The sequence below is a fragment of the Uloborus diversus genome, chromosome 8 (assembly GCF_026930045.1).
Source record: "Uloborus diversus isolate 005 chromosome 8, Udiv.v.3.1, whole genome shotgun sequence".
Lineage (NCBI taxonomy): Eukaryota > Metazoa > Arthropoda > Arachnida > Araneae > Uloboridae > Uloborus > Uloborus diversus.
The window spans coordinates 61,755,761-61,776,988 of record NC_072738.1 but is presented as its reverse complement, the minus strand read 5'-3'; the positions used below and the strand labels follow the sequence as shown (position 1 = coordinate 61,776,988).

The 21,228-nt window shown below is 33.5% G+C and overlaps 1 protein-coding gene across 1 annotated transcript in view; it reads right to left on the bottom strand.

Annotated features, from left to right (window-relative positions):
- The window catches only part of LOC129227238 (cytochrome b-c1 complex subunit 2, mitochondrial-like), a 36,804-nt gene extending 20,425 nt beyond the window's left edge, over nt 1–16,379 (bottom strand). The window contains exons 1-4 of the mRNA XM_054861747.1: nt 16,072–16,379; nt 9,308–9,379; nt 7,851–8,000; nt 4,512–4,633 (exon numbers count right to left, since the gene is read on the bottom strand). Coding sequence (XP_054717722.1) covers nt 4,512–4,633; nt 7,851–8,000; nt 9,308–9,379; nt 16,072–16,119 — 392 coding nt within the window. The 5' untranslated portion in view covers nt 16,120–16,379. The remainder of the gene's footprint in view (nt 1–4,511; nt 4,634–7,850; nt 8,001–9,307; nt 9,380–16,071) is intronic.
- Nucleotides 16,380–21,228: the final 4,849 nt, after the last annotated feature.

The following is a 21,228-nucleotide window of genomic DNA, read 5'->3' as shown; positions in this document are numbered from 1 at the left end:
TCTGGTAAAAAAGGTTGACGATTTAGGCAAATGAATGATACAAGGGATCAATGATTAATAATGCTTTGCATAACGATGGTACACATAGGCAGCAGTCATGTTTTTGATGCTGCTCCGGATATGCTCTGGGTGTGGCAATTCTATTATATACTTAGAAAGCTTTTGAGCTTCAGATTTTAACTTACAATTTTTATTTAAAAAAAAAGAACATTAAAAAAGTATACTTACTTTAAAGAGTTATACAAGAGTGTTTTGTTTTTAAGTCCTTTTTATTTGATGAAACATTCTACTAAGTATATTTCAATCTTTAAATTATATGAGCATACTTTAAATTTTCTTTCAACAGAATCGATAATTTAAGCAATATTAATTCTTCAAATTCCATTTTTTTTTTATTTTGAAATATTATGCACACAATTAGGGCTCGACCGATGGCATTTTTTGGCCGATGGGCCGATGCCGATTGTTGGCCGATTGTTCAAAGACGGCCGATTGTTTTCCTCCAAATGGCCGATTGCCGATGGCCGATGCCGTTGGCAAAAAAAAAAAAAAAATCAAACAGAAATAAATTGATAAGATTATCAGGGATTAAAAGGATCATTGATTCATTTCACTTTATTTCCTTTCTACGAATAAGAAAGCGTAATCACAAAGAAAAAAGAAAGAAAAATCAAATTTCTCGACCTAAATTTCTATTTTACGATCACCCAATTTAAACTTCACAAGTTGTTTCGGCACATCTGTACATGCCTATGTACCTAAGAACATATAGATGACCAAAATATCCATTTTGAATGCGTCCTCAGTTAATTATCGCAAATTCCCTTGTGATGTCTTCATGCGCGTAAACTTTCGTCACTCAAAAATGTTATGAAATAGTAAGTTGAAGACTCATACGTACGTAGTATGATCTAAAAGTTCGAGGACAAGTTGTATAAAAACTTACCCTGAATAGTTCACATAACCGAAGCACATCTATCTACAAAATAGCCTTGGACGACTATGCACTTCTGCCAACGTTCGTATAGCTTTTAGAAGCACTCCTGGAAGACATTTTTCGCAGCCTCCTAAAAGGTCTCTTGCACTGCTACTTTAACTTCATCGTGGGGAAGAAGGCGACTTTCATGTTGAGGATGCACGGTTCGATTGGTCAATACTCTGATATGACAAACAAATAACATAAGGTTTCGTCGGACTTAGCTCCGTGTGACTTTTACCTGTTCCCAGCAAAAAAACATTTGCATGGACGCCGCTTTCTTCCGTCAGGAGAAGATAATGCTGCATCATAGAAGGTAACGAAAAATGGCACTCCCAGGAGTGATTCCAAAAGTTATATGAACACTGGCAGAAGTACATAGTCCCTTAAGGTGACCTTTTGAAGATGGATGTGCTTCGGTAATGTGAACTATTCTGGGTAAGTTTTTATACAGCTTGTCCCCGAACTTTTAGATCGTACTACGTACAATTTGTATAGGGTGTAGTTATGCTTCTCCTTTTTTGACTGCTGTATGATGAAAGAGAAAGAACAACAGCCAAAAAAAAAAAAAAGAAAGATAAAAAAGGAAGAAAAACAAAGAGAATGTTTAATAACCTATTGATTTGTTTTGTTTTTTAATTGAGCATATAACTAAGATTTCAGTAATATTGTAATAATGTATGGATTTAGGTACATTAAAAATAGTTAAAAAACATTAAATTATGTTGTTTAATCATTAAAAAAAATTAATAAATAAAACTATGAAACCGTCAACAAATTACGCAATTAAATTGGAAAGTTTGCATGTAGACATTTTTTAGTCATCAAATTAAACAAAAAAGATAACAGATAAATTACAATATTAAATCATAATAGGAATATTTTTGTACTTATTTAAAATTTATGAATAGAAAAGTTTACATTTTTTCATAAAATCTATAACAGTGGCATAAATTTTGCTGAGAAAAGAAATAGCCATAAAAAGAGCGAGGTTCTTAAAACGCAGCTACAATAAACAAACTCAATATTTGCACCAAGTTAATAACTGAAAAAATATACTACTTGATCTGTTGTTTGCACACATAATATTGAACAATTTGATTGTTTCATCTTTTATGAAGCTTTACAAACAAGTTCAAATTAAATTTTCCAATTTAACAATAATTTTCTGAAATTAAAAAAATTGCATAATAGAAAATCCTTGAAACTTTTCTATAAAATAGGAAAATAATTTTTTCATTGATTTTATATAAATACATAAAAATAGTTACTTACAACAGAAAAAAAATCGATCTCTATTAATGATGCAAAAAAGATGGCGCATTACGGAATATAGGTGAAACAAGTATGAGAAATACGCAAAATGACATTTCTTGAACAAAATAAATAATCACTAAATATTTAAGAAACGCTTGAAACGACGAGGGAGGGTTTGGGGGGGGGTTCACCCTCTGATTTTGGAGTAACTCACACTTCGGCCCCAAATTCGGCCTCATTTTTTTAGTACAGAACCGCTACCACCAACGCCTCGGAAAAGTTTCTGAATCTACTTCAGCACTTCCGAAGAAAAAATTCGAAAGTCCCTTTGATTTCCGAATTATGTCACCATTCAAAACGTCTTTAATCGATTTCTTACATTAATGCTCTAAATTCTTTCTAAACAGTGGATAAAGTTTGAAAAACAGATCTCTAATTTTATGAATGGTGTTAGTTTTAAACAACTCAGAAGTACAACTAGAGATTAATTTCAGAAATTGAGGGAGTGGGAGGAGGGGCACGCAAGTGTTCTCGGAAATTCAAAAACTAGTCGTAAAAAATAGAGTTCAAAATAATCATAAACATGGAGGAGAAAAAACCTTTTAAAACTTGCCCCCGAGTTTGTTTTGACGTGCAGTGGCGGATTTAAAATGTAGCAAATGTTGCAATTGCGCGAGAGGCCCCATAACCATAGGGACACAGTTGGAGTTGCTTATGATAAATGCTTATGATAAATGTTTTACAACTTCTGTGATAGAGAAATAGGGCCCCAAAATGTATTTCAACGGGCCCCAAACTTGTAACTCCGCCGAAGCGATACAAAAGAGACTGCATTACTGTGATTCATATTACAAATATCAAAAAAATTAAAAATTACCGTCGGTTCAACGGGAATCTAACAAAATGACCCCAAAACCGGTTTCGCCATCTCATATTTGTTTCCATATTCTCCAATTCGGCAATATATTACCAAATGATCGTCAGTCTGAGACGCTATATTAGTTTTGCATTGAAATATGTAATTAATAGCCACAAAAAATGAGTAAACTGGCTTTTCAGAACACCCGATCGAAAACAAAAGGAAAGTGCACAACTGGAACGTACGCACACCCCACATGCGAAAATTTAACCTTCTACAGCTTACCATTTTTGAGTTATGACTTATGAGAGATATATACGTACATCCAGCTGCAAGAAACAACGCAATAATTAACTTGTTTGTACCTGAATGCAAAATTAAAAATTCCTTAGGGGTGACTAAAATAGAAATTCTTACTGAAATTCAAGTAAAAAATTTTATAAGAAAACAATAACTCCCTTTACTATGTATTAAAAAGTAAAACAGCAAAGGTCCTTTTTTTTCAAAAACATCGGCCAATTCCATCGGCTTTTCGATACATTTTAAGGCCGATGGGCCGATGTTTCCTGCAAGTTAGCATCGGCCGCCGATGCCGATGGCTAAATTGTTGAACCATTGGCGCCGATGCATCGGCCAGGCCGATGCATCGGTCGAGTCCTACATACAATATGGCAACAAGTCTCCTATGCCAAACCTTTTACCAGCACTCAACCAATCAGTATTACGGCTCAAGATAGCTTTAATATTTTCACTGAAAAAAAAAAGTCCTGGATATTAAAAAACTAGAGGAGCAGGGGAAAATTAAAGTGCTCAAAAGTATGATTAACTTACAGAAGGGATATAACAAAAATATCAATGCTAATACTGTATACATGTACATGTTTCACTAAATAACCACATGCGCAGGGTTGCCAACTGCTCTGCATCTTGAGGAGATGTTCTGCAAAAATTGCGTAACTATGCAGCTCCGAAAAAACGTTTGCTCTGCAGTTCTAGGTCGAGCGTTTTCAAGCATGACATAGTGTTTAAAGCTGTTTTTTATTTTTATGCTAATGCTTAAAATAATTATCAAAGCTCAAAAACAATTTTAGATAAGTGGTTTTAGTTTTTTTTTTATTGAACTTTATGGAAAATACCGAGCTGCTCCACAAAATTTCAAAATGCTCTTCAAAATCACCATAGATGCTCCTCAAATTATTTCTCCAAGGTTGGCAACCCTGCACATGTTCCAGGCAGAAACAAGTATTTGAGAAAGGATGTTGTAACTTATGTAAATGATTTGTCCTTCAGATTATAAATCACATGTGAAAGGTCCATTTTAAGACTGGAAAAACCTCTCAATTTATCTCCACTACATTGCATTGTTTTTTAAAACTTAATGCTGCATGAAAATAAAACATACGCTAAAAATCCACTCACACTTCATCTCGATTACACTGCAAAGTGTACAGCATATGTTCTCTCGTAGATTCAATAGAAAGCTTTGAGCCGTTAAGTTCCAGGTTTCTCGTTAATGCAAATGCAGTATGGTTATTTGAAGACTGAAAAGTAAATAGTTTAAACAACTTATCGTATAAATAAAAATAAGAAACATAAATAAAAAGTGTAAGAAAATTTTAAGACAATAATTATTAATTTTCTCCCAGATCTCAAAGTAACAGCTTGCATAACCGACTATGAAACTTCAATTTGGCATTACTTGATATTATTATTTATTTATTTTCAGATCAAGCAATTTTTAGTTCATTTTCGTGTAAAAGTAATATGTATTAATAATAAATAGGAGCATGAAAAAATACCTATTATTCTAAAAATGAAATAAATAATAATGCTAAACACAAAAATAAGTTTTAAAATAAATTTAATTGATTCAATTACTGTTTCAAACTCACCTCCCCCTCCCCAAAAAAAGCAGGATTATGATGCGGGGGGGGGGGGGGGAAGGTGCATTCATTGGTCCATGATCTCCTAATAAGCATACATTTGATTGGTGAAGCAGGGGAAAAAAAAAACAAAAAACTGCACATATTTTATTGAACAGTGAAACTTTTTAGAAGTGACGACTCATTGTTCTGAGAATAATGTCACCAAAGGGAGAATTTACTGAATATGCTCATTAGACACTATGTACTAGAAAATTTTTAGATATGAGATAAATATGGTCGCTAAGAAAGGGTTTTCTAGCCTCTCCTCAGAGGACTTTTAACATTGAATCAATTGGAGAAAAAATCAGTGGAATGCAGGTGGTTGTATTATAGAGGTGATCGCTCATAGGATGTTCACTTCACTGTAGATGTTTTATTTATCAAAAAGCCAATGACAGTCTTCTTTAAGTGTGCAGCACAAATTAGTTGAACATAAAGATGCCATAATAGAAGAAATTAAAATTTTAGCTACTAAGTTTAGCATACTTTTTCATTTTGTTTATTTTTCTTAATGACTTCTGGGGGGGGGGAAATAAAAAGCATTAGTTTTTTGAAAGCTCGGAAAGGAAAAACAATCTTTTAAATAAACTTGAGCAGTAATGCATGAAGGTTCTCCACTTTTACCAAAAGTACAAAATCTCTTTCTTCATATTAAAAAACATTTTCGAATAAAACAAAGAGCTAATCCGAAAAACAATGCACATCATTGTTCATATGATTTAGAAAAAGAAAAACCCCTGATTATTGAAAGTTATCAGTTAAAAACAACTTAAAATAGCCTAATTAAAACTTTTTTTAAAGGCAACTTTTTCAGTGGAACAGTAATAAACATTTTATAATAAAATAAAATGAAGTTCTTAAGTCAATTCATACTATTAAAAAAAATTCTTTTGGCTGATAACTTACGATACATTTGTGCAGTATACAGTGGAACCTTAATAACTCGACACTACAAGGTAAGGTGAAAACATGCTGACTTAAGTGAATGTAAACTTACTGAGGATCCATAATATTAATCCCTAAAGAGTTTCTGCATCTCTTACTTACTAATGCTTAACATTCACATTATGAAAAAAAGTTCCATTAAATGAATAATCATTTTCTTTTGTGTTCTTTTTTTGAGAAGTACCCATAATAAAATTACTAATTTTATTTGAATACCTTATGAAGAATAATTCCATAACACAGTATAACATCGATTTAACGATGGTCAAGGTACTGGAAAAAATTATAGTTAAATCAAGGATATTGTTGAATTGAGGAGTAACAACATTTAATATTCAGATCTGGACCAGTGAAATATTTAATTAAATAGAGGAAATCGTTAAATTGGGTATTGTTAAATCAAAGTTATACTGTATTTGAAAAGAGATAAAAGCTTCGTGTAGGTGATGTCTTTTAAAGATAAAAAGTCCTGCTCATACTTGTTTGAAAAACATGTCATGGTCCCTTCTTCTAGTGGACTCCCCAAGGTACATTTATCCTACCCTTTTAGAATTGCACTAAAGCAAATTTTGATTCGGCTGAATCCCCTGGATAAAAGATGGAATTCTCTGAAAGCACTTTCTAGAAATGGATTAACCGACCACAGCGTAAAATTCTGAGGAAAGGCCAATATGAAAGAAGGTTGGTAGCAAAAATTGGTCTAGAAAGAGCAATTGGACGTTGATGTATAGGGGTTTCTGCAAATGTGTGTCAAGTTAGAGAGGTTTTAGCCCAATGAAATGAGTATTAGTCTAACTGAAAGAAAAATAAATGCCGAATTACCCGGGTAACCAAGCTATCCGCGTGTCGAGTCACTGAAGTTGCACTGTAGGGAAAGATGGGGCACCTTGGGACACTTTTTTGATAATGATATTTAGAAATTTTATTTTCAAACCAATTTTCACCAAACTTAGCTGAACAGGCAATTTAGACACTTTTGCTTCAATGAAAATTTATTTTATTTCATTATTTCATCAAATCAAACTTTCATAAAAAAATTAAAAAAATCACTATAACATCCCAATCTGCCCCACTAGGTGGGGCACCTTGGGACACCAGCAATAATCCTAATAACTGTCATCTTAAATAATTGAAATCTTATTGCTTAGAACTTTTTCTGCTGCTGTTTCAAGAACAGACAAATCAACAGCAGGGAGCTTCCTATTTTCTTTTCTAAATCTCACCATTTTTGTTATTTTATTATTTTAAAACTTTACAGAGAAAGAAAAATCCAATTTTCTATATAACAGTTGCCATTTTCTCAATTTTAGTTAATTTAAACTCATCAGATTCATCAAGAATATTGAAATAGGCTTTTTCTGTACTGTACACTGGTGGAGCAGCTTGGGACAGGGTCCCAAACTGCTCCACCACTGTGTGTCCCAACCTGCCCCACTTAGATTTGTTATTATATATCAACTTTTCAAAAGTTAGACTTAGTAGCACAATGCATTTTTAACCTTCAAATTATTATAAAAGGACATATTTTAATTCCCATATGCTCTGATTGAAATTATTTCATTTCCCACTTAAAAATTTTAATAATGAAACCACCTATTAATGCAACTTTGAACCTCTCAAAATAAAGAAAAATTAGATCAGTCTTTAACTGTTAATGTGAGAAATTCCAAAGTACATTGAAGATTAGATCCTGCTCCCATCGATAATGTCCTAAGAGAACTAATTTCTGTTTACAAAATTAAAGCCTGGTGTCCTAAGGTGGGTCATGTCCCAAGGCCACTCCCCCTACATAAAATCACTGAATTTGCTATTCATATTTAGTAAACAACAAGAAAAATAAACTAAACATAATGAAAACAAAACAGAAATAAAGGTATATGCATGTTACCAAAGTAGCGGAATTGCGAAGACAGTGGGAAACACCAAGATTGCTGCCATTTTCATATTTTGATCCAGCTTTTACTGCAACTGTAACATATGTTACGGGCTGGTAATTTTCAACTGAGGCAACAGTTATACCAGCAGAGCCTTCTGAAATCTGTGCAACAAAATAAAATGAATTAAAAACTTTATCAAATGGAGTGATACATTTGTGAAACTAATTTTTTTGCCCTAGAAATTACCCCTGTGCAGCAGTAGAATATCTTTGTTTATTTTTTAATTGAAAATCAGTTTTAGGAAAAGTAGGATCGTTTAAATTAAGATTCAAGAAGTAATAAAAACTTTACTGGAATTTATTTTAGGGCAAAAAAAATAAATAAATAAATAAATAAATAAAGAAGCAAAAAAATAAAATATTTTAAAAATGATTTTAACCTAGTCTAAGTCAATAACAAACAATGATGCTAATTGATTTTGACTAAATATATATTAATTAATGTATCAAACCAAAGTTATTGCTAATAAAATGTGTAGAATAGTGAAAAAAAAAGTGAAATTGCAAGAAATGTGATTTGAGGATCGAACAAAATTTAGATTGTTTCTAAAAGACTATATACGTATTTCATTTTTTAATTCCATAACACAAGAACCAAGAATATTTTCAAAAAAAAAAAAAAAATGTTAGAGCAAATTCAAATGGTAAAAATGAAATTAAAAAATGTTTTGAGCAATTTACTCTAAAGTAAACACAAAAAATACGTTAACTACTCTAAAACAAGTGACACTTCATAGTTAAATACACTATAAATCTCACTAATTAGCATTGAATGCAGTAAACTTACAACTTCAGAGTTCAATATTTAATAAAAATATTTGAAAAATTTTATGCATATTTATGTGATTAACATTTTTATAATATTTAAAAATTGAAATTGATAAAAAAAATATTGTTTTCTTGAGTTGAACAAGGCACATCACCAGCCAGCACTGATAAAGATATTTGCCTAATAAAATTTGCCATTTAGATATCTTATGTCTTTTCTTCGTTTCCTAGAACATTATATTCAAAAAGAAAAGAAAAAAAAAAAAGATTGCTTTACATTGGACACTGAATTAAAATTTCTTTTTAATGAACAAAACTGATATGTTTTTCACATCGCCTAAATTTACTAGTTTTTTAAACTTTGACTTTCAATTCATATTCTACCTTATAACAAGAGAAGCATTTTAAAATTATTACAATTATTTAAGAAAATAATCTTAATATGATGATAAACTAATCTTAATGGGTGTACGTAACATTAATATTGTACATTAATTGAAAAATTACTTTTTATGCTGTTTTCGGATGAATTTTTTTTTGTTGCCTCTCAATTAGCAAGATATTATATTAAAGGGGTTACTGCACTAAACAGTAATACATAAAATAAAAGCACTAGTATAACATGTTGTATAAGAACTTACCTTTGCATCTTGCTTAGTTAAAACCTCTATTTCTGATTCTACTTTAGCTGCAGTATGAGCAGATCGAAGTGTCTAAAATTTAAAATCTTTCATGAGCAATAAATATAACATAAGGTCTCATTTCAATTTCATAAAACAAGCTTTTATATTCTGCTCAAAGAATTAGTAAAATGGCACTTTTCTGTTTGGGGATCTTCTCACTTTCTACCTTGGTGACAATAAAAAATTGCTTAAAGCGACTGGCAATATCAAAATAATTCTTGCTTGCAAAAATGATGAATGTAAAGTAAAATCACTAAAATTAAAAAGGTGACGTACTTTTAACGAAAAAGTACCATTAAAATAAAAAATTACAAAATGCAAAATACAATCACAAATCTGACCCACAAAATATCGCTGGAAGTGTTCTAAACATACTTTTTTTAATTATTTTTTTTTATCCTGGGAGTGGGATGGGGGAGAGGAGCATGGAGATTCTTAATTAACTGAATGAAACTACAAATTTTACTAACTGATAAAATACAAGCATGCACATACAGGTGTCAGGGATTTTCAAGAAAATAAGAAAACATTTTGACAAAATTTTTAGAACAATAAACATCAAATATCAATAAACACTCATGTTGAACACATGCTTCATTTCTATCAACTTTGCTAATTACTGACTGCACGCCCCCATTCCCGGAAAGAAAAAAACACTTTTAAAAATGCTTATTAAAGAAAAAGTTTCAAATACTGTGATTGTATGTATAAATCAATAAATAAAACAAAATAATTTATTCAGTTTAGAGTAGGTATTTTCTTAAAAGTTATTGAGGAGAGGCAGGCACATTTCCTTTACTTCATAACCATCTGCTTGAGAAAGTTCAATTTCTCCTTTAATTTTTATAGAAATAAACTTGCTTTAATATTTTCCCCTGACTTATTTTTGTTTTTAGAATTATTTTCATAAGATATAAAACTTACTTTTTAACAGAAAAATGTGTTAATAAAAGAAAGCAGATCTTAATTAAAAAAAATTTTCGTCCTAAAAGATGTGATAAGCCCTATAAAAATATTTTGAAGATTTAAATATGAAGATACACTCAGAGTGCATGTGCTAGAATAGAAACCATTGCAAAATGTAAACAAAAAGCTAGTACAATAGACAGGGATGAGAATGGTCAGAGAGCAAAAAGGAGGAAATCCAAAAAAAAAATTCGTAAAAGGGATGATATCTAAAACCACATCAAAATAGAACCTGGAAACCATGATATTCAAAAATTCAATAAAAAATTGCTAATTTACCAGTTTTAAAGATAATACATATTTAATTAAGCATAAGTAATAATTTTGTACAGTTTGCTGCAGTGTACCATTTCTTGCAAGACTGTTTATTAATAAATAAATCTAAATTTTGAAAAAGCGGCAACAATTTCTAACCCCTGAGTTATTGAACAAAGGGTTGGGGTAGTCTGACGTCAATCTTGGCTGCATCACACAATAGTGTCAACTTTTCATATTTTTTACTGAAAAATACATTTTTTTCATTAAAAACATTTGAGTTTATAGTGTTAAACGAGTGAGAATATAAATTTTAAAATTAGATCTGTTTGTAAAGTAAAAATTTACAACCGAAAGAAAAATCTAAAATTTCTTTATGTGGTAGAACATACTTTTCATAGTAAGAATTGAAAATAAATATATATGTATATAGATGATTGGTGATCTTTTTCCTTGCATTGGAACCCAAAATTTGTCTTTAAAAACTTCCTAATACGATTTTGGAATCAAAAGAACAACTTGCAACTGCCTCATTTAATCATGAAATCTCAAAACTTTTAACAGGCTGTAAAGCCTAAACGGTTTGAGATTCACCATAAATATTTTTTACTTTCTTAAATACACAAAAAAAAAAGTAACCCTGCCAAGTTTCAATAAAATTCGAGACTGGGCAGATTTAAGAACATTAAATACAGGACAGGCTTCTAGGAGTAAAAGGTGGGGGGAGGGGGGGGGGAATTTTTTTTAAGTTTGAGGGCATCTACAGGGTATGGTGTATTCTTAAGGGGTGCTTTCCGACGTAGAATATTTCTTCATGAAAAATCTGAGGAATTCAATCATATCAAAGCATTAAACTTTACAAAACGTCACTGATCAAAGTATAAAAATCGTTTTCATTGCAATTGCCAACGCATGCACATATTTCCAACATTAGCCAATCAGCAAAGAGGAAGTAATCATTGGTATGCCGCTCATGCCAAAACAAAAACCAAATTGAAACGAAAATAATATTTACGTTTGCTGCCACGTGATTTTCTTTTTGCTCTTTTTTTCACATTTTTTGCTTCATTTAATTTTTTCCCTTAAAATAATAAGACTTCGTTTTGTAAAATATTGTAATAAGCTAGAATACTGGACTTTAGCCGTCCCGTACGGAAGTTCCCCGGGACGCGGGACAATTTTTCAATACGGGACTGTCCCTTGAAATCCAGGACGTCTGGCAACCCTGACTGTGGGTGTTATGCCACATTTTTTGATTGACTTTTGCATTTTTTTCAAAATAAATTAAAGAAATAAAAATATTATTGAAATGATGAATAAAATAAGCAGATATAAGGTTGCATATAGTGAAAAACCACCCAACATTAAAAATAACTGAAATACTTTCAGGATGCAGAAAGATTGAGACCTCAAACGAGGCATGCGAATTTCGGCGCAGGCACGTGTTTGACATCGTTGGCATGATTCCAAGACGTACGTTTTTGGCAGATATCACGGAGGATGAAGATTCAAGAGAGAAAAATAGAAAAAACAAGAAATCGGGGACCGAAAATTTGAAAAAATTGTATTTATTTCCGATTTTTGAGAAAAATAAGGTCTGAAAGAGGCAAAAAAAAAAAAAAAGAGGAAAGGTTCTAAAAGTCAACAGAAAAAGCCAGAAAAATCTCATCCCTGAATAGTCTGGTCCAATTTCGCCCATATGGAGGGTGGGCAAGGGGGGGGGTTCAAGCCTTCCCCTTAGAAATGAGGACTTCCTTGCTTTTAGTGTTTTTTTCTTTGCAAAAATGTATAAAAATTTCTTTTCCAGTCATAAATGAATAAGTAATTAAAAATGTCAAATTTCAATGTGTCTAATCTGCACTGAAATTGGTTTCCACGGGGAAAATATTCTGCTTAACTATAGGGAAAATTTTTGAGCCCCCCTCAAAATTTTGCATATGGGCTCTGGTCGCAGCACTTGGTTTGTTTGAGCCCCCTTTTCTTTCATTTCATTAAAAATAATAAGTGAACAAGACTATTCGGAAAAGTTTGAGTCCATTCCAATGGAGCTTTTATTTTTTTTTTTCAGCAGAAATGTTGGGTAAAATAATGAAATTTAGGCTATTTAGGACAAATTTCAAAACATTAGAAATTTTAGGAGATGAGGAGTTTCAGGAAAATTAGATACTTCTGCAGAAATCTACCTACATTTAGAGACAAGAGCTTTTATTCAAAACAAGAAAGAAAGGGGGGGGGGATAACATAATATTGTCATGCTGTCACCAAATTTGCTAAATTATGAGACAAAATCTAAAAAAAAGGGAAGAGTTACAGATGCAAGCAACCTCAGAACTTTGAAAAGAGGGAAGGGCATATCATGGGTAGCTAGTGGAATAAGTTAAAAGTATCCTGTGAAAGTTTGAAAAGTTACGGTACAGATGTTATATACCCCCCCCCCCTTGGCGAGGATAGAATTTTTAGCTCATTTCGAAAATCGCCAACGTTGGCGATAAAACTTTTTCCGGTAGCCCTAGTAACCCTGCAGAATATACCTGGGAAGTACAGATGTGAACTAATTCTTTTCGCACGTGTATCCGTGGAGGTAGGTGCACATATGTTCCGCTCTTAGAGGGATTTTAATTTGAAGTATTTTTAAGTTGAATACTTTAAAATAAAGTTTCAATTTAAACTTAAATTAAAACAATAATAATAAAAAAGAGGATAATTTCCGTAAGAGCGGGACATATGTGCACAGCCTGATGCGGGGGTGGATGGAAAAGAATTTAAAAAAGAGGTAAGTGCACGTACTTTTAAGTATTGTGTTCTTAGATAGTTAGTTTTTGATATCTTTGTTACATATATCGCGATGTTTAGTGTTGTTTTATGTTCTTTTAATGATTGTCTTCTTAATGTATTTGTTGCTCAGTCCTACTCTTAAAAATGTTGAATTTTATTAATAAATCTGCACAATAATGGTGCATATTTCACACTTAAAACTGTGTCATTATTGTACACTGAACGGAAGGAGACACCCTTGGGTGTCTCCATGAAAATATACATAACTGTGACTATACTCCGACTGTAATGTATATTAACAGTCGGAGGGATAACGGACCGAGCGGAGCGAGGTCCTGGCGAGCCAGAGGTCTCATAGTACTTTCGTAATGAGACCGAGGCAGGGCCGGCGAGCCGAGGTCTCATTACGAAAGTACTATGAGACCGAGGGCTCGTATCCCGGAGAAATGATGAAAAAAAATTAATGCATTAATTTCGACTTGTAATTAATACAATAATTTATTTCATTGTATTTTAATATGTTTACAAAACCCCGGCCCTGTACATTTTTGAAGCATATATTCGTGATGCTTTTTGTTGTGCTTTTATGTTGTTTTTATATATATTGTGTTCTGAAGTGCTTTGATCATGTTTTTTTATCTGATTTTTTCCTGTTGGCGCTAAAAAAGCATCGCTAAGAACGATGTATGACCTATGTCGTCATACATCGTTTTCTTGGCGACGCTTTCTTGGCGCCAACAGGAAAAAGTCGCCAAGGGTGGGGTATATCACATCAGTTCCAAAGTTACAATTTTTAAGCATATAGTTATATAAGGTTTCAAATGCTTTATATTTTTAACAAATCCTTTATTTAATTTTGTAGTGCTACCTACTCAATGAAAAATTCACCAGGCATTATTTTCAAGGATCCCAATTACACTCTAGGGCCCCCTCACCTAATGCTATATGTGGTTTAACTGTTTTGATGGCACTGTAGAAACAGATGTTTTTAAAATCTAGACCAGAAGCTGACAACCCCCAGATCCAGAAACCAAAGAGATATTGATATTGGTTGGACCTTGCATAACCTACAGACTATATGGGACCTGCAAAGCCACGGGAGGGGGGATATAATACAGGGTCAGATTAAGGCATGGGCACACAGCTCCAGGGCACCAAATCTGTAACCAAAGTTTTTTAGAAATGGAGCAAATTCAAATCGGACCTTGGCAAATAAGAAAATAAAAATAAAATAAAACAATCTAATGTGTGCATCACATGACTTCCTTTTACACCAACTTAATGTTATTTTCTCATTATTGGCAATTTCAATGTGATTCAATAGTTAACTCTCTAAATATTACCAACAATGGCCAAATTGAAACCAGATTTAAAAAAAAAAAATTGAAAAAAAAAATCACCAAATTTGTTACCAAGTTGATGACCAGAAGACTGGCGATATATTGCCAAGTGTCCGATAAATTATACACCACTTGAGTTTACATCGAAATTAACAACGATTTCCCCCTTAAACGGAGCAAAAAACCCCTTTTAAAGCATACAATTGCAACCAAAAAGGAAGGCGCACAACTAGACCCCATTAGGAGTTCATGTACCAAATTTCAACTTTCTAGGACATTCCTAGAGTTATGCGACATACATACACACATACATACATACATAGACGTCACGAGAAAACTCGCTGTAATTAACTCGGGGATCGTCAAAATGGATATTTCGGGTGTTTGTACGCTGCTAGGCACACATCCATGCGTGGTCGGGTTGAAAAAAAAAACTCAATATTCATTCGGGGGTGAGCAAAATGGAAATTAAAGCCATTTTTGAGTGAAATTTTTTTCTCGAATACAATACTTCCTTTTTTGTAAAAGGAAGTAAAAAGTCTAGAAAAAAAACTATACATATTTAAAGTGATAACATCTCCCAAAGCTACTAGTCTTAATATTATATTTTATTGTATTTTAAATGTTTTAAAGGTATTTGATATTTATGTTGTATTGTTACATTGATTGGTTCTATAAGGCTTAATGGTACGAGAGGCTTTACTGTGTCACCGGTTAGAATGTAGAATATGAAGAATTCTAAACCCTATTTGGGAACCTTCCAATAACAGCCAATCATTTTGGTTCAAATTTTAGAAGAAATGTCTCAAATTTAGAACTCAGAATTGCTTTTTGAAATACTTGTGCAGATGTCAAACTAATAAAATAAGCTTCAAGGGAAAACGAGAATTCTTGATTGATTGGTAATTTTCTTTCTTTTTGCGTAGTTTTGCATTGTATCAAGATATTTAAAAAAAAAATGTATTTAAATTTAAGCGTTCTGTCCAGCACAATTCCGTACGCAGCTCGGTTAAAAAAAAAAGGTGCAACGAACTTGCTTTTAACACATAATGGCGATAAAACAAATACATTTTAGAAGGTAAAAAATAATTATCTATCAGCTGATTGCTCTTTAAGCTCAACAAATTTTCAAAAGCAAGCAGCAACTTTCCGGTTCGACTTTTTAAGTTATGTTAAATATATTTGGTGTTAAAAAGTTTCAGCTGTGGTTTGATAAATACAAGTAAGTGTTAATGGGATTAAAATTTACCATGGTACATAAATTTCAAAATATGTAGCTCAAAATTTAGTATCATTGCAGAACCATGATGACCTTTACTGCGTGTACTTATTAAAGGAAAGGCAGAATTCAAGCAAAAAAAAGGAAATAATAGAAAAAAGACTTACAACTAATTTGCTGCATCTGCCAAGAGTCCTTAGCTTAAAGACATTCATAATTAAATAATACGTAAAAGTTGCAAATTTTAAAAACTCAGATCTATGAGACCTGGAAGAGGACGAACTACTACACTTGTAAATAATCCAGGGAGAGAGAGCATACTGGAGATGTAAAACGTTAAACAAATATTTCAGTACTCTAATTTTCTTGGAACCTATTTCAGATTTTACGTCAAGGTTTCGCTTTCTTAGATACTAAAGTATTTTTTATTTAATTAAAATGTAAAGTAAAATTGCTTGTAGGCAAATCGTCTTCCAATTTCTGATCTAAGCTGTAAGCCGTGCAGAAGAGAAGAGACTTTGCTTCTGAAATTATCACAGGATATTACAAGGACATGTGACGTCATGGAAAAGGCTTGGCTTAGGCCGGTTGGCAGAAGTTTGCGAACCTCTCGATGGTTTGCTAAAATTTAAGCTAAAAGCTTCAATTTGTTTGTGTCAAATAAATGTCTTCGAAATCAAGAAATGTAGTGAGGTGATTACTCTGGGCTTCTAATGCCCAACATGATAAATTCAGGGGTGACCACTGACGGGGAAGGGGGTGTGTTGTCGTGGCGCAGACTGCGCCATATTGAAATTATTAGGGGGGGAGGAATTTTGAAGGGCATTTTTTACTTTTTTTTGGGAGGGGGATGTGCCCTTGCTCTTAAGGGGCACCCCTGATAAATAGTGTTTCAAAGATCATCTGTTCCATCATTTTCCGCCAGCATAATGTTTCAAGTATGGGAGTACGATCCCCGTTAGGGAGGGGCAAGCATAGGCTCAGCAAGATAGTGGTTTTCAGTTGCCCCCCCCCCCCCCCATTGAAACTATGAAATTATTCCCTTCCTCTCCCGTTAAAAAAGCCTTTTATACTATTTTTGGTCAAATGGGTAGAAAAGTCGTTATCTTGCTCTCACCTGCCAATGTTTCGAAACTGAAGTTTTAAACTATCTCTGAGGACATTTGGAAGACCCATGTGAGTCAGAGGGTCTCTGTTAGAAAGGGAAGTTGCCCATTCCTGCCCCTCTCTGGCTTAGCCCATTGCTTTTTGGTTATAAAGTCGATTCCGGGGAGCATATAGACGCCACCTAAGGGGTAGCATCCACACGTGAAGGCCAGTGAACAGGCTGCTCGCGAAGGCCCGGGACAAAAAAATGACCTGAAGCGTCAATTTCAATCACCTGAGGACAAGTATTCCGAGGACGAAATTCCGAGAAGCCTTTTTGATATCACCAATTCTGTTATTATATTTTATATATATGTCAGGACCGTTAAGAACTTCACCTCCCAGATGGTGAATTCTGATTGCACTCGTAACTTCAGTTACATGCTATGTTTACACTGTAAAAACGATTCAGAAACGTTCCTGGAAAATAATAGGCAGCTGATGTGCCCAATTTCTGCCAGTAACATATCTCGCAAAAACCAGGAAAGTTTTCCGCTAAAATTCAGCAAACTTCCTCAGATTATCCTGAAAAATCCAGAAATCTTCCCGTATAACGCTAGTCGTGTCTCTGGAATTTCAGAGTAACCTTAAGTAGGAATAATATAACAGCTCCAAAAGCCATATTTCAAACACGGCCAAAGCTAAGCCAGAATCGCAAATAAGTATCAAGCATCTTACTTCAGTGCAACTCTAGCAAGCTAAGTAGTCCAAAGACTTATTCGCTCCCTTTGGGAGCTTAAATCAGTCTGGACGAGCCGCGATCGAATTAAAGCTGATACACGTTATAAATACTGTCAGTTAATCTTTGAACTGGGAGCTAAAAATATTTTTTCATAACAGTGAGAAGTCTGCATTCATGCAACTTGTAGCAATTCAGGAAACTTTTTGACGATGATACTTGATATTTCCAGGAAGTGTATAAAAACCATTGAAATCCCGAGACGTTATATGAAAATACCCAGTAACGTTTCGGAATTTTTTTACAGTGTAGATTCAAACCTTATTTTCTGCTCACTGTGCGGTACATTGCGACTAGTTCTAAAAAATTACAAATTCTCTCATGAAACATGTTTTTACGTTTTGTATTCCAAGATAATGCTTAGCAAACTAAACAGGGAGGGGTTTATTGCAGATGTACATTAGAGAACTAAACACAATTACTATGCATCTTCATTGCGGCTATACTTAAGAGTATGGTTATGGGAATTTCAGGTATGGGGCCTATTTTGTAGCCCGGACAACTGCGTTGGAAGCAAAATAGGATACCTTTTTCCTTTTTTTACTGATGCTGAAACGCCTACGTCTTTACTCGATTTTTCATTCCCCCCAGGGCCGCGCCGTCTCTATGTGCAAGGTCGTGCAACGCACGACGGTGTCAGAGCCAAAAAGGTGCCGAGCTCTACAGATCAAAAATTCTCCAAATAAAGGAGGGGGGGGGGGCGAACTCTGACTAAAAAAGTAAAATTAAAATCTTCATTATATCTAATGGCGGCGGTAAAATTATACTGTTCATTGAAACAATTAATCACTTCGAATGTGTTTAAGCCTGCCATTCAAAACGCAATCTTTTATACTGTAAAAACGATTCAGAAACGTTCCTGGAAAATGATGGGCAGCTGATGTGCCCAATTTCTGACAGAAACATACCTTGAAAAATCCAAGAACGTTTTCCGCTAAAATTCAGTAACCTTCCTGATATTAACCTGGAAGCCATCTGAAAAAATTCACAAATCTTGCCAGTTGTATCTGTTACATCTCAACTCTAGAAGTAATGCGCATGTGGCGCCATCGCAGTTGTTAAAAGGCTCGCACCTTCTGCTTCGGCAGTCGTTACATGAAGACTCCGGTGCAGGTACACCGAGATTTGTTTATACAGTATGTTTTAGTTACTTAATAAAAAATGTTCTACCTACGTTTTATCAATTTACCTTTTTAAAAATACAGTCCACTATAAATTAAACCAGTGAACCTTACCAAAGTGGTCCGCCTAGCCGCATAGAAATACCGAAAATATGGTAACTGTCATAGAAAGAGTTCCAACTGTGATAAACCGTCAAAGAGGAATTCTCAAGGGAAGAGTTACAAGAATTGAAAATTTCCTAAATACCGTTGAGTTGGAAGAAGAAACTGAAGTTCAACTGACAGTGAAATTACAAGCCCTAAAAGAAATTCTAAGAGATTTGAAGACCCTTCAAACAGAGGTACTTGGGCTACCGGATAACGTTGACATAACGGAAAACCTTCAGGCATTTGAAGAAATTGAAATTTCGATTGAGAATGCAGAGGTAAGAATCCGAGCTCTCCTCTCTCAAATTCATAAAAACGCCAATTCTCAGATTAGTACTAATGTATCGGCTACGCAGCATGTACCTATCGCTAAAACTAAATATAAACTGCCAGAAATTCCCTTACCCATTTTTACCGGCAAATATGAGGAATTTCAAAATTTCGCTACGCAATTCAAAGCCTTAATCCATGAAAACGAGCAATTAAATGACACGCAAAAGCTATTTTACCTTAAATCTGCGTTAAAAGGTCAAGCTCAATCCTTGCAAACCTCGGAAGACACTTACGATTCTTTAATGAATGCCTTAACTTCCCGTTTTGAAATAAAAGACTTGTTGTTAATGCCCATATTCAAAATTTATTCAACCTAGAAAAAATAAACAATGAATCTCCAAAAGAATTACGAAATTTAATAGATAATTTCAAAAAAAATCTACGCGCTTTAAAGGTGCTAGAATTTGATCAAAATAACCTATCAGAAATACTTTTGTCTCATTTATTTTTACAAAAGGTTGATAAAGAATCTTCTAAACAGTATCAAATGTCTCTTAAAGGTAAAGATGTTGAAAGCTTCGATCAATTGCTAGACTTTTTTGAAACTAGGGTGTCAATATTAGAAACCGTGAGTAAAAATGCTCAAACTAAACAACCTCTTAAAAACCTTGGCCCTTCGTCCCAAAAAAGCAAGGTGTTTGTAGTTCAAAATAAAAATAATAAACCGAGGGTATGTGTTTTGTGTAAAAACAACCACACATTGTTTTGGTGCGTTGGATTTCATGACATGAGTGCATCAGAAAAATTGAAATTTGTAGAGCAAAAAGGACTTTGTAAAAATTGCCTTAATGCTCATGTGGGGATCTGTAAATCGAAATATGTGTGCTCTGTTTGCAAAGGCAAACATAATACCTTGTTGCATGATTGTTTAGGTGAAGTTTATCATACCGCAATTATTTCCGACTCAGAAGGTCGCAATTTACGTAACCTTTCGGACTCCTCGCAAGAAAGTTCTAATGTTTCTGTAGGTCAGCAAAGTAAATATGACAGCAAAACAAGTGCGACTTTAGTATATCGCACACAACAAATAGGTAATTTAATGACAAAATTAAATGTGTTTGTTTTGGGAAAGGGCAATAATCGCGTGGAAGTGACTTCGTTAAGTGATTCATGCTCTGATATAAATCTCATGACGGAAAAATTAGCAGATTTCTTGGGACTTAAGAAATTGCTAGTCAAGAATTTGTCTTTAAGTGGAATGGTGACCATGCTGTACCAATAAAGTACAAGGTCATTTGCTGCATTAGCAATGCAGATAGAACTTTTGAGAAACAGATTGAGTGTTTTCTTGTTCCGCAAATCGCGGCAAAAATTCCGTCTAAGTCTTTTACTATAAACGAACGTCAAATTCCTAGTCACATTGTGTTGGCTTGTCCAAATTTCTATAAGAGTACGGATATAAAATTGTTGTTAAATAGTAGCTTGTTTTTTGAAATTTTGCGACCGGAAAAACTGTATTCTGAGGATAAGAAATTAATATTTCAGGACAGTGTTTTCAGGTACTTGTGTACTAACAGCACATTACAGGAAACGGATTTAATTAACTGTTATCTTACGCAAAATTCTAAGTTAGATACTACTTTGGAGAATTTCTTTAAAATCGAGTCTTTTCCCGGAGATAATATTGAACCGACTAAAACGGAAGACGAAAAATTTTGTGAGGAACATTTTGTTAGAACTCACTCTAGAGATAGTACAGGTAGATATATCGTAAAATATCCAATGAGGGAGAACGCGGAATCGTTATTAGGTTTTTCAAAACTTACTGCAGAAAAACGATTGAATAGTATTTGGGCCAAATTGAATAAAAACAATACTATGGAAAATTTGTACCGTGA